This window comes from Dermacentor silvarum, chromosome 3, assembly GCF_013339745.2.
Source record: "Dermacentor silvarum isolate Dsil-2018 chromosome 3, BIME_Dsil_1.4, whole genome shotgun sequence".
Classification (NCBI taxonomy): domain Eukaryota; kingdom Metazoa; phylum Arthropoda; class Arachnida; order Ixodida; family Ixodidae; genus Dermacentor; species Dermacentor silvarum.
Window position 1 is genome coordinate 136,829,805 of NC_051156.1, and position 13,342 is coordinate 136,843,146.

The 13,342-nt window shown below is 47.8% G+C and overlaps 1 protein-coding gene across 5 annotated transcripts in view; it reads left to right on the plus strand.

Annotated features, from left to right (window-relative positions):
* The window catches only part of LOC119445813 (pleckstrin homology domain-containing family G member 5-like), a 676,589-nt gene that overhangs the window by 634,845 nt on the left and 28,402 nt on the right, over window positions 1-13,342 (plus strand). For all 5 annotated transcript variants that reach the window (XM_037710104.2, XM_037710105.2, XM_037710106.2 and 2 more), the window contains 3 exons: window positions 7,147-7,292; window positions 10,846-11,001; window positions 11,813-11,965. In XM_037710104.2, coding sequence (XP_037566032.1) covers window positions 7,147-7,292; window positions 10,846-11,001; window positions 11,813-11,965 — 455 coding nt within the window. The remainder of the gene's footprint in view (window positions 1-7,146; window positions 7,293-10,845; window positions 11,002-11,812; window positions 11,966-13,342) is intronic.

The window sequence follows — 13,342 nt, forward strand, 5'->3', positions numbered from 1 at the left end:
TGCGGTAACTTACGAGTATACTCTGGTTCAGAAATCAAATAGTCCTAAATCTGTTTCTCTTCTTTATTCGAACAGGCATCGTCTTGCAAAAATTGTAGAAATGAAGGCGCGTGTTTGTTACAATGTCCCAGGTACAAGAAATATCATGCGCTGTTATGTTATCAAGTTATCATAGAGGAAGCTAACATAATGGATTAACTTTTTAAGTGAACATCTCTAACCAAAATTGAGACTTATTACAGCTAATGTTACAGGGTTAAACTTGGCTCCTTTGGGGTTTGATCAACGAATGGCGATATAAAATATGTCAGTAATATGAGAAAGGGGGCAACCTACATGGTACCCTCCTTGCCTATTATTAAGGTGCATTACTTCCCAGTGATCATATTACTCAGGAAGGGAGCGAAGTTTGCCTCAAATCAATGCGTGCAATAACTTTCAATGCTTGCTTGGAGATAGGAGAAGCGAAGCTTTCTATGTTTCACTGATTCGTCCGTGAGCGCCGAAAACGCACTGCAGGAAAGCCAACTTACACAATGGAACTATCTGCGCAATTGCGCACACAATAGAACAACGGCGCACTACATACGTATCGTAGAACACTACAGTTTCCATTCGCAGTTGTACCGATAAGAACAATGACAACTGCAACGTTACGCTACCCAGACGAACTGTATATATCTGCATTGCATTACGCGCGTCACGCAATGCATTCCCGGCCGTCACCATGGGTCGGCCGCGGGTGCAGCGCACGGCAGAAGAGGCTGCCGTACGCGAACGTAAGCGCGAGCGCGATCGTGCCCGTAAAGCCAATCCCTTGTATTGGCAGCGGCAGAGCCTCTGACCGTCTACCACAGCGATCACAAGGCATTACTGTGCAAGTGTAGAGTCGTCCGTGCAAGTGTGAGTGCATGTGTGCGTGTAATCAACGGCTGCATGATCTAAAATAAAGGCTATGCAACTTAACGAAATGTGTCTTGATTCAACTACAATCCTAAACAAGCAATCAAATCACATATGCATCGCATCGGGTCGCTCAGCATTTCTTGGGTTAGTTGCGTAATCGGTGGCTTTGGATTTCACTATTATTCAGTTTGCATGGGAGAAAGCTTCGCGTTCGACCAGCTTTCTTTAAGAAATGGGTTTTGATTTTGAATACTATATATATATATATATATATATATATATATATATATATATATATATATATATATATATATATATATATAAAGGTCGGGCCGTTCCGAAGCACGTGGCCACGCGGGCGGGAAAGCCGTCGCGTGTCAGAGCGGTATTTCCCGGGTGTTCTCTCATATCTCGTTATCGCAGTTGACGGGCGAGTGCCAAAGCTATCGCAAGATTAGGGCTGGGGTTTTCCTTCAACACTGGCTTATCAGCGAAACTGTATGTTGTCGAAGGATGATGACAGCGACAACGACGTTGTAACAAGGGCAGGGTGAAAGATGAATTAAGCGGCGTTGTCCATCGATATGGCACTGCTTGCGGTCCCCATGCTTGGCGGCGGATGCACGCGGGTGCATTTCATGCGCATTGACGCCGAACGAGTGCGACAACGTGGTTGGTTTCTTATGCATGCCTTCTTTGCGCCTACTACATGCCTGGAAGGCACTGGGGCACATGTTTACGTAAGTTTATCACCGAAAAACAAAATTAGCACGCTCAGCCGAAAGTAGCCGCCGTCGCCAAAACTTAGTCATGCACGTTTATTTCCTCGCATTCCTGGTGTATACACAACGGAAGCCGGCACAAACGACATGCCGTTTTCTTAATTCTGAAATGTCCCAGGTATCTCCTATTGCCTGAGGCATACATATACATGTGTACAACGAAGTATACAAGCAGCATATATAAAACCTGCAAGAAGAGCCGCCGCGGCATGCGATTCCGACGCCCAAGAAGATGCGCATTTATCAGTTCGGCCAGCTCAGGTCAGTTATAGACTTGTAAGGACGGCAGATGTGGTTAAGCTACATAATTAAGCCGGTCGCGATCACGCGGACAACATGCAAATTCAAACAATAGAGAAGTGAGAGTTGGAGAGAAAGATAGGTTTCGCTGTTATGTAACACCCCGAAAGGGGCCCTTAATTAAGGGTAGACTAAATGACGATGAGAGAACCAAAACGCGTTCTGGCACGGCATTTATGTCACAGCAGTGGTCAACGCAGAAGAAAACAACCGCAAGGCGAAGGGAGGGAGAACTACCGAGTTATATCTCCAACTGACGTGGACTGATTCTATCAGTCCATCATCATACGGGCGCCGTCTATCCCCGCTTTTCGACGCCGCTGTTCACAGAGGCAACAAAGGGGCTTTCGGCCCCAATCGTGGGAATCCGTGCGCCCAAAAGTCGCAAACAGTAGCCGGCGCGCTTGTGAAAGGCGGAAGTCGGCTCTGCTCTGCCAAGGAATGTCGGGGACGGCGGCCGAGGGCTAACGTTCCCGATGTGTCAGTACATACAACATACGCCCCTCTTCGTCGTTCCCTTCAGGGAGATGCCGTTTCGATGCTGTCCATCCACCCTTCGTATCGCTGCGCTGATGCCAACCGTGGTGTTTACGACGACACATATGGCGTCGTTGGCGGCGATACGCGCATAGTTCGCGGTCCCCAATAGCGACGACGAGACCCAAGGCACGCATCTCGATCGGGCGAACAGAGAAGGTCTTTGTAGAAATGAGACGACCCCTATACGCGCGCCGCCATGGCGGCCGCATGCATTCCTCGATACTAGGTCCGGAGAAGCAGCACACCACCCGTTCACCGCCAGAGAGCTCAGTTTCGATCGGAACGCATCGCGAAGGGCACTCACTCCACTTGCCTCACGGTCGGCTGACGGATGGTCGAGGCCGTGATCACGGATCTTTTGGTAGCCCGTGGCAAAGGTGAGGAAAAACCGCGCTGTGGGAGACCGCGCGACGACGAGGAAAAGAAAGCCTTCGAGAGCCTTTTTGGTGGTGGTGTGTTGTAAGGGGAAGGGGGGGGGGGGGGGGGTAGGAGGAGAAGTGACGCTTGTGTAAAGTGCCTCAGGTCTAGTTTAAGGGTCAGCCCCGCCGAGTCTCCAAGAAGGCCGTCTGTTTTTATGACTTTCCTTCTGCGGAATATGGCATGCCGATCGCGAGATGAGATACGCGCGTACTGAAGGCCTGCGCCAATTAGAGGGACGGGACCGCGTCATTCGACACGAAATATCCCCCCCCCCCCCCCCCACACACACACACACACTGGGTCGAGCTGCTTTCGACGCGCTCCCTGCTCCGTCTTTCAGAGAATTGCGACGTCTTTTTGGGTAGTTTGCAGCGGGCCAGTAATCTTTCTATTTTTGGAACGTATAGTCGCAATCTATAGATGATCATGTATACGCTGTGAACGCTAGTTTTATTGCCCATTAGCGACCGAGTTTGGCTGCTTTATGTTGTAAACCGATGCGTGTCGCGTGTAGTCTGACGTAATCATTGATGTTCGTTTAGGCACTACTCGAGGAATAGACAAGCTTCTTTTGGTGTGCTAATCTGGTGCTCGATGTGGACTTGACGTCGTCTGAACACGGTGACATCTGCTATAGTCACGATTAACGGCGCAATAGCTGCCACGCTTGTCTGTCGACGTGGACGCCGCAGGAGGACCCTCCACGAGCGTACAACGTGACCTGTCCTGGGCCACAGCTGAACAGTGTTTACGATCGTAAGCGGCCTCAGCGCGAGTAAAAAAAGCTCGGCCCTTTGTTGTTGCTTACCAGTAGAAGACGTGCCGAAGGCACAAGTTTACGTCAATCAGCTGACTTCCTGCAAGCGTGAAAAAAATACACCGCGGGCCCATTACGGCCTTCCGCGCTGCTCGGCGTCGCTCCGGCCGAGCTGCCAAGAAAAACCGGGCGCACCGATCAAGAAACAGAAACCAGCCAACGCCTCACTGCTGCTGCTGCTAGTTTAGGGCTTTCGTGTTTTCTTCCGACCCCCCCGGCGAGAACTCGTGTGTAGGGTCGGAGGAGGGAGTTTTGCAAGAAGTCACCCGTTTGTCTGCCGCCTACCCTCGCTCCTCGCACCGGTGCCGATGCTCCGTTCACGCACCTGGTCGAGGGCGAGAGCGCCCCCCTGCCCCCCCCCCCCTCCCCTCGGCGGCGTCTGCAAAAAAAGAGGGGGAGAAGGGGGGCAGGGCAGCAGCAGACCCCCACAACAACCGCACCAAATGTCGGTTGGCCGACCCCATTTCACGGGAGCGACCTTGTCTCTTGCTTCCTCTCCGAGTCGTCGGCCCAACCAGCGGCGAGCATTCGCTAAAACACTCCGCCGCCATTCTCAGGAGGGGCCGCCGTGTTCCCTGGCCCAGCGCCGATGCGTTGCCACGCCGCTGCTACTGTTTTTCAACGCGGTTCCCCAGGCGCCGTCACTACTGGATTACTGGGATATGGCTGCAGCAGCGTCGCGACGCTGACTCGACCGACTGGCCGTCGCCGGTGTCCACGCGTTTTCGTCGGGAGTGCTTTGCGTGTGCGGGATTAACGACCGCCGTCAGCCACTTATTGGATTGGGAAACAACTTTGCGCCGTTTGGAGCACCGCTGCATCGTCGTCTCCCGTCGGCCCCGGTGTCGCTTTTACTCCGTTCTCCGCGTTTTATACGTGCTCGACCCGAGCGGTCGTCGGCATCGGCTCGTTCGTGCTCCACTTCCGCACGAGTATCTGCTGGTGCTGCTGCGACGACGGCGAGAAACATCTCCTCCGGTGATTCTTGTTGACGCAGCGCTGGTGTGTGAGCGAGTGCGTGTTCATTTGTTTGTTCCGTTGTCACGTGGTGCCATTACTGCAATCTGCTTTGGGTTCGGATTGGTTCCTGCAACAGCTGTAGACCGGCGTCAAGCCAACGGCAAGCCGTTCAGTAGCCTCGTCGGCTGTTCAGCGGAGCGCGCTACCGGAAACTGTGGTCGTCCGCCGCTTTGCGCCTGTCTGTGTACTGTGTTCCTGCGTCGCCGGCCGGAGTGATCGGACGCGTCCGTGGGTCGTCGTCGTAGCCTGGTCAGAGAGTGCGTCGGCCCGCGCAACGTTCAATCTTGGCTGTGAGTCAGTTCCTTGTGCGAGGCGTCGCCGTGGTGTAGCGTTCGAGAAAACAGGTTCGTGGGTCATTGCTTTGGAGAGCGCGCTCTCGTGTGTCTGAGCGCACGCGCGTGTATGGCGTAACGCTTGCCGCTGCCGCCGCGGTTTGTCCTGTAAGACCGTTGACCCGTGTCTCGGTCGCTTTGCTTTCTTCCATTTTTTGGGGGGGTCTCTTTTTGTCGGTGCGCGCGCGCGCGTGTTTGTGTATCGTGGTGCGTGTAGTAAGGCGCACTGGTGGCGTAGGTTCGACTGTAGTGATCGCGTCGTCGTAACATTGACTTTCACGGCCGAGCTTGTTGTTTATGTTTCGGTGCCGTTATCTCGCTACCGTTCGCTTGCGTGTCTGACGAAGCGCGCCGACTGTATTTAGCTTCGCTGCTCCGCGGAAGCGTGTATCGTCAACATAATTGTCCCGAGTGTCGATCTAACGATTGTGTTGCGTGTTTTGTTATTGCTGACGCACAAAAGGGGTCGCATCCCAAAGCGGATTCCGTGTGCTTGTTTGGTATTCTGGGCCGCGACAGCTGCGGAGCATGTATAGTTTGTCGCGGCGCTGGTATAATTAATCATGCGTGTATCTAGAACGATCGCGTCGGAGCACCCTTGTTCGAAAGCGGCGTTTATTTTTCGGGGCAGCCGTCTGGAATAAAAACTGCTCGTGTGCCGTGGTCGCGATAAATCGAGAACACTTCATCACGCCGGCTTCGCAGTAGCACTTTTAGTGGTTCTACGAAGTCGTCGTCTTTACAGGGGTGGCGTTGTCGGGACGTGTTCTCGCGTATGCTGCACCCTTTCTCAACACTGCACCGTCGTTTGCCACTAGGAAACGGGTGTGTTACATTCATAGTCTTACGTGGACGGAGTTAAAGCAACCATTAATTGTTCTGCCAGATAGGTCGTTATTGTTTTGCCTTGTTTGCTCTTCATAGCATGATTATGGAGTGTGATGACGAGAGACTGCCTTCCAGATGTTGTGACTCAGGTCATCAACAATTTAGGTGGAATATACAATGCACTTCTCTCGCAGTATATTCTCGTTTTTGCTTGTGTGTTACATAGTGGACATTGTGAGCAACTGTTTGAGGGATGTATAAACTACCCCAATAATTAAAGAGGCTAAGTAGATTCAGCCAGTCAGCATATTTTGTGTGCATATTAACTACAAGAATTCAAAAATACCAAGGAATTTTCGATGACATGCCACAGCTGTGGCATATCTGGCATTCACGAAAATCAAGGTGTTTGTGTCAGTATGTCCAACGTCGGCATAGTGCACTCTTTGTAAACTTTTATTGATCATTTGCTATTCGTAAGAAAAGCTTCTTCAGTCGAGATATTCGGAATACCAGCAACGTAGGAATTCCAAAAGCACCTGGAGATTTATTGTGAAAGGTCACTCTTTGGTCCTGTGTCGATGTAGTCCTTGTGCACAGTTCACATAATTCATGTACGCCTGCTTCAAGTTAATATATTGCCTGCTCAAGCTCTTGACAGATTGATTTTAGATAAGTTGGGTTAATTGAACACTATCTCCAAGCAAGCATTGAAATTTATTGCACGCATTGATTTGAGGCAAACTTCGCTCCCTTCCTGAGTAATATGATCACTGGGAAGTAATGCAGCTTAATAATAGGCAAGGAGGGTACCATGTAGGTTGCCCCCTTTCTCATATTATTGACATATTTTATATCGCCATTCATTGTTCAAACCCCAAAGGAGCCAAGTTTAACCCTGTAACATTAGCTGTAATAAGTCTCAATTTTGGTTAGAGATGTTCACTTAAAAAGTTAATCCATTATGTTAGCTTCCTCTATGATAACTTGATAACATAACAGCGCATGATATTTTTTCCTGCAATATCTGTACTACAAGCAGTAAAGAGTGCAATACACCAGGAAGCTCAAACTCTGAAAAGGCTTCCCCGAGTTGCTCACCAGAGTGCTATTTATGCCCTGTTTACAAACTTTGACGTGTCAGCGTGATCTGTAATTGCTGCGCTCATTTGTCTTGCACTCTCTGCCCTCCTGTGTGCAGCCAAAGATGGCGCCGACCTGCGCGGATCAGTCAGCCGTGCCAACAGCACGAGCAGTTTGAGCGGCGGGTCCTGGAAGACTCCGGCGTCTCGAACCAACAGCAATGCCGGTCTCAAGGAGGACAAAAAGGAGCGCAAGATCTCTGGGGTGAGTGCCTATTTCTGAAACACCGAAGGGGGCAGGTAAGGGGGAGTGTTTTTCAAGCCAGACGGAAATATGATGTCCGATACCAGTCTCTGTGCTTCAACACCCACAGCAGGAAGGTTTTGCTGTTTGCTTTTGCATATATACCAATCCAGCTCTGTAAAGAGCTGGATTGGTATATATTGTGCAATGTGGAGCCAACATTGTGCCAACATTGTGCAATGTGAAGCCAGTGTGGCCCATCATTGGACTTAGGTGGGCCACACTTCCTGTGCTGCTAACATAGTCTGCCTCAGGAGGGACCAGATGAATTTGGGCCAATTAGTGGACAGTGTACTTAAAACAAGCTCTCGTAAGCCAACTTGGCTTGTTAAAAAAAGTGAGGCTATCATTGGCCATGCTTGCTGTGCTGCTAACGTAGTCGCCTAGGGGGTGCAGATGAATTTGGCCCAATTAGTGGTCAGTCTACTTAGTACGAGTCCAAGTAATCCGACTTGGCTTGTTGAAAAATAGTCTATGATTAGTCAGAAAAATGTTTCAGGGCCCCTTTAAACACTAACATTGATTGGTCTTGGGTTACTCTTATTTCTTGATTCTAAATCTAAATTGGTGCTCAAGACCCTGCAACCTGGCACTTTAATGATGCAAAAGGGTCCGTAATTATGAGAATATAGATGAAGTTGTGCTTTCCTTTATTGCAAAAATAAAAAAAAAATGTTTTAATGTCGCTAAGCTCAAAACACTGTGATCAGTGACTGAAATTTAAAACAACTTGGCAATGGCAGCGAGCTCAAATTCACTTGTATTAAGGTATGTCGCCACCTTCTTGGAAATGTTTTTATATTATTGCGATAGCAATTATATGGACACTCAAAGAGGATTTCTGCCGTCACTGTGAGGTTCTGTATGACGTCAACAGCGATGAAATTGTCGCCGCGCGCTGGACGCTGTATGTGCGAGTGAAAGGGCGCGAGGGACGGCAACTTTCACGGGGAGCAAACGCACGGCGGAGAACAAACGTGCGTTCTACGCCGTGCTCCCTGAAGGGCTGCAGAATTAAGCGTCTCTTTCCTCCTTTACAGTTACCATAAATATAGAGCAAACGCGACTTCTTATGTCGCGCGAAAGGCCGTGGGGGGACCAGAGGGAGGGGAGGCGATGTTTAGCTGCGGCACCAAATGCGTATTTATATAAACTGATCTCGTCGAAAACCTCCGAGCACCCCCCAGAGGCCCTGGCAACAGTCACCAATGCCGCGCGCATTCGGTGCGAATGTGGGCAAAACGGCGACGGCGTCAACAGTTCTGCATGATGTTGTTGCTGCTGCATGTCCAAGTTTATACAGCTCATAAAACTACTATCCTTACTCCGTATAGCTCTCTACTAAGTTGCTATCGCAATTGATGCTTTGCCTTTTGGGTGAAACTGTGACATTTTTTTTTACCTTAAACTGATTCCTTTGTATCTGCCTTCAAAAGTGCTGTTTAAAAAGACCTTTAAAGTGTGTTTGGTTAAAAAAATTTAAACTAATGACAATTTAATTAAGAAAATGACCCAAAATATACCCATCACACCAGCAGTCATAACTACCGATCCTACCACACAAAAAGAAAATGGCTTGGCAGCAATGTAGGTGTATATGTAGGCTGTGCAATGAACTAGGATCTTTGCGCTGTCATCAGTATTAAGTATGTTCGAGCCGAAAAACAAAAAAATTGTGTAGTTTCAGGTGGTCGCATTTCAATTGAAATCCTATACCATCAAAAGTTATTCATGGTTTTCAATAATCCTAGTTCATTGCACAGCTAAGTGAATAAGAAAGAAGCACGGAAAGCTTCATTGAAAAATATTGGTTTATTGAAAAGTTACAAGAGTTCTTGCGCAACAAAAAACAACTGGACATGAAGTTTAGAGAAAAACAAGAATTAAGTTTTCCAAACACTTAATATGCATCAAGGGAAGGTTGTGGGAGGCTATAACCCTCCAGACTCATAGGTGAGTCCCTTCTTAGGTGCCACGAGTTCACCTTTACATCGTTTTATAGCTCGGCATTTTTTTGGGGCTTGTTTTTCATCAACTGTCGACTGACGGTTGGCATTCTTCACGCGTGTTCGGTCACTGCTGAGGCAAGCTACTGTGGCGTAATACTTATCATCTTAACATCCAGGACATTAACATCTAGGACTTAACACCTAGGTCATTTAAAGTGAAGAAAAGATAGCTTTCAAAAAAGCAGAACAACACAGGGGAGCAGTGTAAATTACACGATGCCAAGTGGTGTGCCCCCATGTGGCAATTTTTGCAATTTGAATAAAAAACGGTAGTGATTACCCTTGCTTAATTTTGTTAATCTTTCAAATATCTCATAACAAACTAATCTACAAGTATCCTGCCCATTTGAGCCCAACAATATGTTTGTTTTAATGATCGAAATGTAGGTTTCGTTTTCAGAAGGTGTAAGTTTTGGTTTCAGGGAAGGTCTGCGGGCAGGTATAAAAAACACAACTTTTGAACAAAACCCGATAGAGCCATAATTTTTTCTGCACCACAATTCTGAATGTCTGCACATTCTTAAATTATCAAAAAATAAAATTAGCTTTTTTTGAAGAAAAAACATCATTTTAAAGTGTGGCGACATACCTTAAGTGGGACTGGTCAGCTTTCTCTGCTCGACTAAAACTGCACAGCATTGTGAGTTTAAGATGTGCTACGGTTGCCTCTGATACGTGAGCAAAATACGAGTACTACACAGCGCTTGTGCTGGCCTATTCTTTGCTTTTCAAGTCACTCATTCATCGAAGCAGAATGGTGCTTGCTGTGCATTATATGCAGGGTTGCCAGCCTGCTGGTCATGTCTCATATGTTTACAGTGCAGTGCAGCCTATCTGACACATATGTTTGCTATAGGCTCCGCTGTGCTGCATGATTTTAGTGGCACGATGCAAGTGCTGTTTCATTGTACACGCATTGCCATTTAATTTCGTTTCAGCTTTGTAACTCGTGCTAATGCGGTTTCTTCAGTCTCTTATGGGCTACTTGTCCCAGCACCTACTGCATCTATGTTGCTGCCAGTAACAGAGAACATACGCAAAACCTTGCAAACAACCTTTTTTAGCACCACTCGAAAACCACTTGAATCAGATCTACCGAGAGGTTTTTAAAAATTTATTTTGAATATGAGTCTTAAGTTGGAGCTCGAATAGTTAAAGTGAAAATAGATGTGTAATTGTGTGTATGTTTGTTTCCTGTTTTGTGCTCACTTTGAATGCGAGCAGCACTCTTGCAACATTTTGCGCGTTATCAGTTATACAGGGTTATCCTTGCGCGAAGCAAACCAATCAACATGTTCCCCTCATTTACTGGGCCTCGTAAATATTTTTGTTGCACTGTCGTTCAACAATGCAATGAACAGTTCGTTGCACTTTGTGTTCAGAAAATTCGCTTAGGAAAAAAACTTGAACATAGTCAAGAGATACAAAGAAGACACAGGACAAGACACGCACACCTTTGTTGCCTATGAATGCCGGCTCAAAAGTCTTTCTGTGGTTGTGCGCAGAGCCAAAGAGGGCGACGCGGAGCTGTGTCAGCTGATGAGCTGGTGAACGATACCAGTGCCATCAGCAGTACTAGTCAAGAAAGCAGCTGGAAGGCTGGTAAATCCAAGCCCGTGCTGGGGAAGCGCACTGGCATTCTCCTCAACTCATCCAAAACGGTGAGCAAGATGTGCATACTTGCCAACTCTCCTTAATGTTTCGTAAAGGTTACGAATTCGGGCTTGTCTTAAGATTTTACGGATGTGCTGTGAATGTTCTGTCAAGTTTTACGAAAGATAAAGTATGTGCATGAGAATGTTTTGCTTGTTGGTTGCCGAACCTTCCGTCGAAAGTCTGATGGTGAAAGGACACGAGAGGGGGTACTTGCTTTGAACAAGCGTATTCAGACACAGTAGCATTGCTGAAAAAGTCACTGTGATCTAGAAAGGTGAGTTGTTGCTGCTTGTGTTCTGCATCTATAGGTAAATCCTCGTTAATAAAAAGCGTATGTATCCTACAAAAGTTGTGCGCTCAGGGCATACTTTTGAAATTATGCATGCTATTACACCCTGCCCAAGCCCTTGCAGAAATGTTCGTGTGCTTAGATTAAGGCGCACGTTAAAGAAGCCCAGGGTGTCAAAATCAATCCAGAACCCTTCTTACGGTGTGCTTCACAGCCCCACTGTTGGGTTGGGATATTAAACCCTCTAAATGAATAATCAATCAATCAACAATATAGAAAAAGTGAAGTTAGGCCTTTATTTCAAGCCACTAATATGCGATTGTATTTTCTGGAGAGGGTTTCCAGAGAGTTATCAATATTGTCTAGTTGAGCTTTTATCTTAGTATCCCTTTGACATTTGGCTGACAGTTTGAGCTGTGTTTTGGCACGTAATTAAGTTTTCCTGGAAAGCAACAGTAACATGGGCTTTGATAGTTACCGGATCGCTTGTGGACCAACTCGCCCCTGTGTTTTCGGCTGCCTTGCAGGACAAAGAGATGCGTACCCTGACAGAGTTGCTCAACAGCTACGACCAGAATGGCATCCCCAACCAGCCAGGGCTTCTTACCTTCCGACCTTCTTCGTCAGAGGAGAAGTTTCGACTGGAAGATAACTGGACCTGCATCGTTGACAATCCTGAGGTGAGCACTAGCTGTCACGCTCGCTTTGTTGCGAGTGGCCTCATGGGCTTTGATAGGGTCTTGAGCTTGAAAATTTTGCTGCTATTGAGATGTGCTATGCTTGCTGAATGAAACACAACAGGGAAATGTTCAAGTGGAACATTGGAACATGGACTACTCGCCTGCTACAGCGAAATCAACAATGCAGGATCTGATGCGGTATCGGTTATAGTGACGAGAATTTTTGTTTGCATGTGCCTCAATATGTATATATTCTGGTAGCAATAATGTCAAGTACAGTGTCTGACCGACTTTTGAGACAACTGCTTTTTTGGCCAATCGTGATTATTACAACGTCCCTGTGGTACAGTGTACTAAAACCTTTGTTGAGTGCGACTGCGGCTCTCCACCTGACGCGTTTTGTTTCGCTAGTAGTGGCGGCGCTGCAGTCATTGAATATTGAATGCATCGTGGTGAAGCGCATTGCACACTGGAGCACGGCCGGTTTGGAAAGCGCTTCTGGCGTCTGACCAGACGCACGCTCCTCGTCTACTCCAGGCAGGCCGTGCGTGGAGCTACGGTTTGCTAGACACGTTCTATAGTAAGTGATGACAGCGCCACTGCTACGAGCAGCACTTAGCATGACATGCGCGATGAGGAGCGGGGGTGCATGAGTTGGCGCACTGCCCATATATTCTAATTCACTGTACCTGCGGCACAGCTCTCTACCCTTAGGAGCAATGTGTAATGGCAATAACTAAAATTTTGGACACTGCACAATATTTCGGGGATAAACTGCGCGCGCGATGCTGCAAACGAGGTGGCCATGAACAAAGTTGCCGGCAGGTCAACTAGGCACGCAACTGCAATTCAAGCTTCTCTGAATGCATTTGGTGGACGCTTGTCTTCAATATGCACATTTCTCACAGCCCGAGAGAAAAGTAAGAGATCCATCAATGGAGAGAGAAAGGTGGAGAGGTCGGCCTGAGTGACATGCCTCTAGCCTGCTACTCTATGTTGAGGAAGGGGTTTGTGGGAACGACAGGGACAGGGTTGGAAGACGAACGTGGTATGTCGAAGGTGACGATGAGAGCTGCTGCACAGACTACTGTTTCTGTGCTACACAACTTGGGGAGAATGTTTTCTTCTGACTTGCTAGTTTTAATAAACATTACTTATAAGTGAGCACATGTCCTGTGCCCCCCTCGTCCTGGTCAATTTCATGCTCGCTCCCACCCTCTAAAACAAAGCAGTATTACCGGTGCTTGTATCAGGCTAGGTGCTGAGCTCGAGCTAAGCACTCTCACGTAACCACCAAGCTTGTACATGCTGTGCCTAACTCACTCACTGTTTAAGCGCTTTAACAGAATACCAGAAGGGGCCGCAATGTTTGTGAAT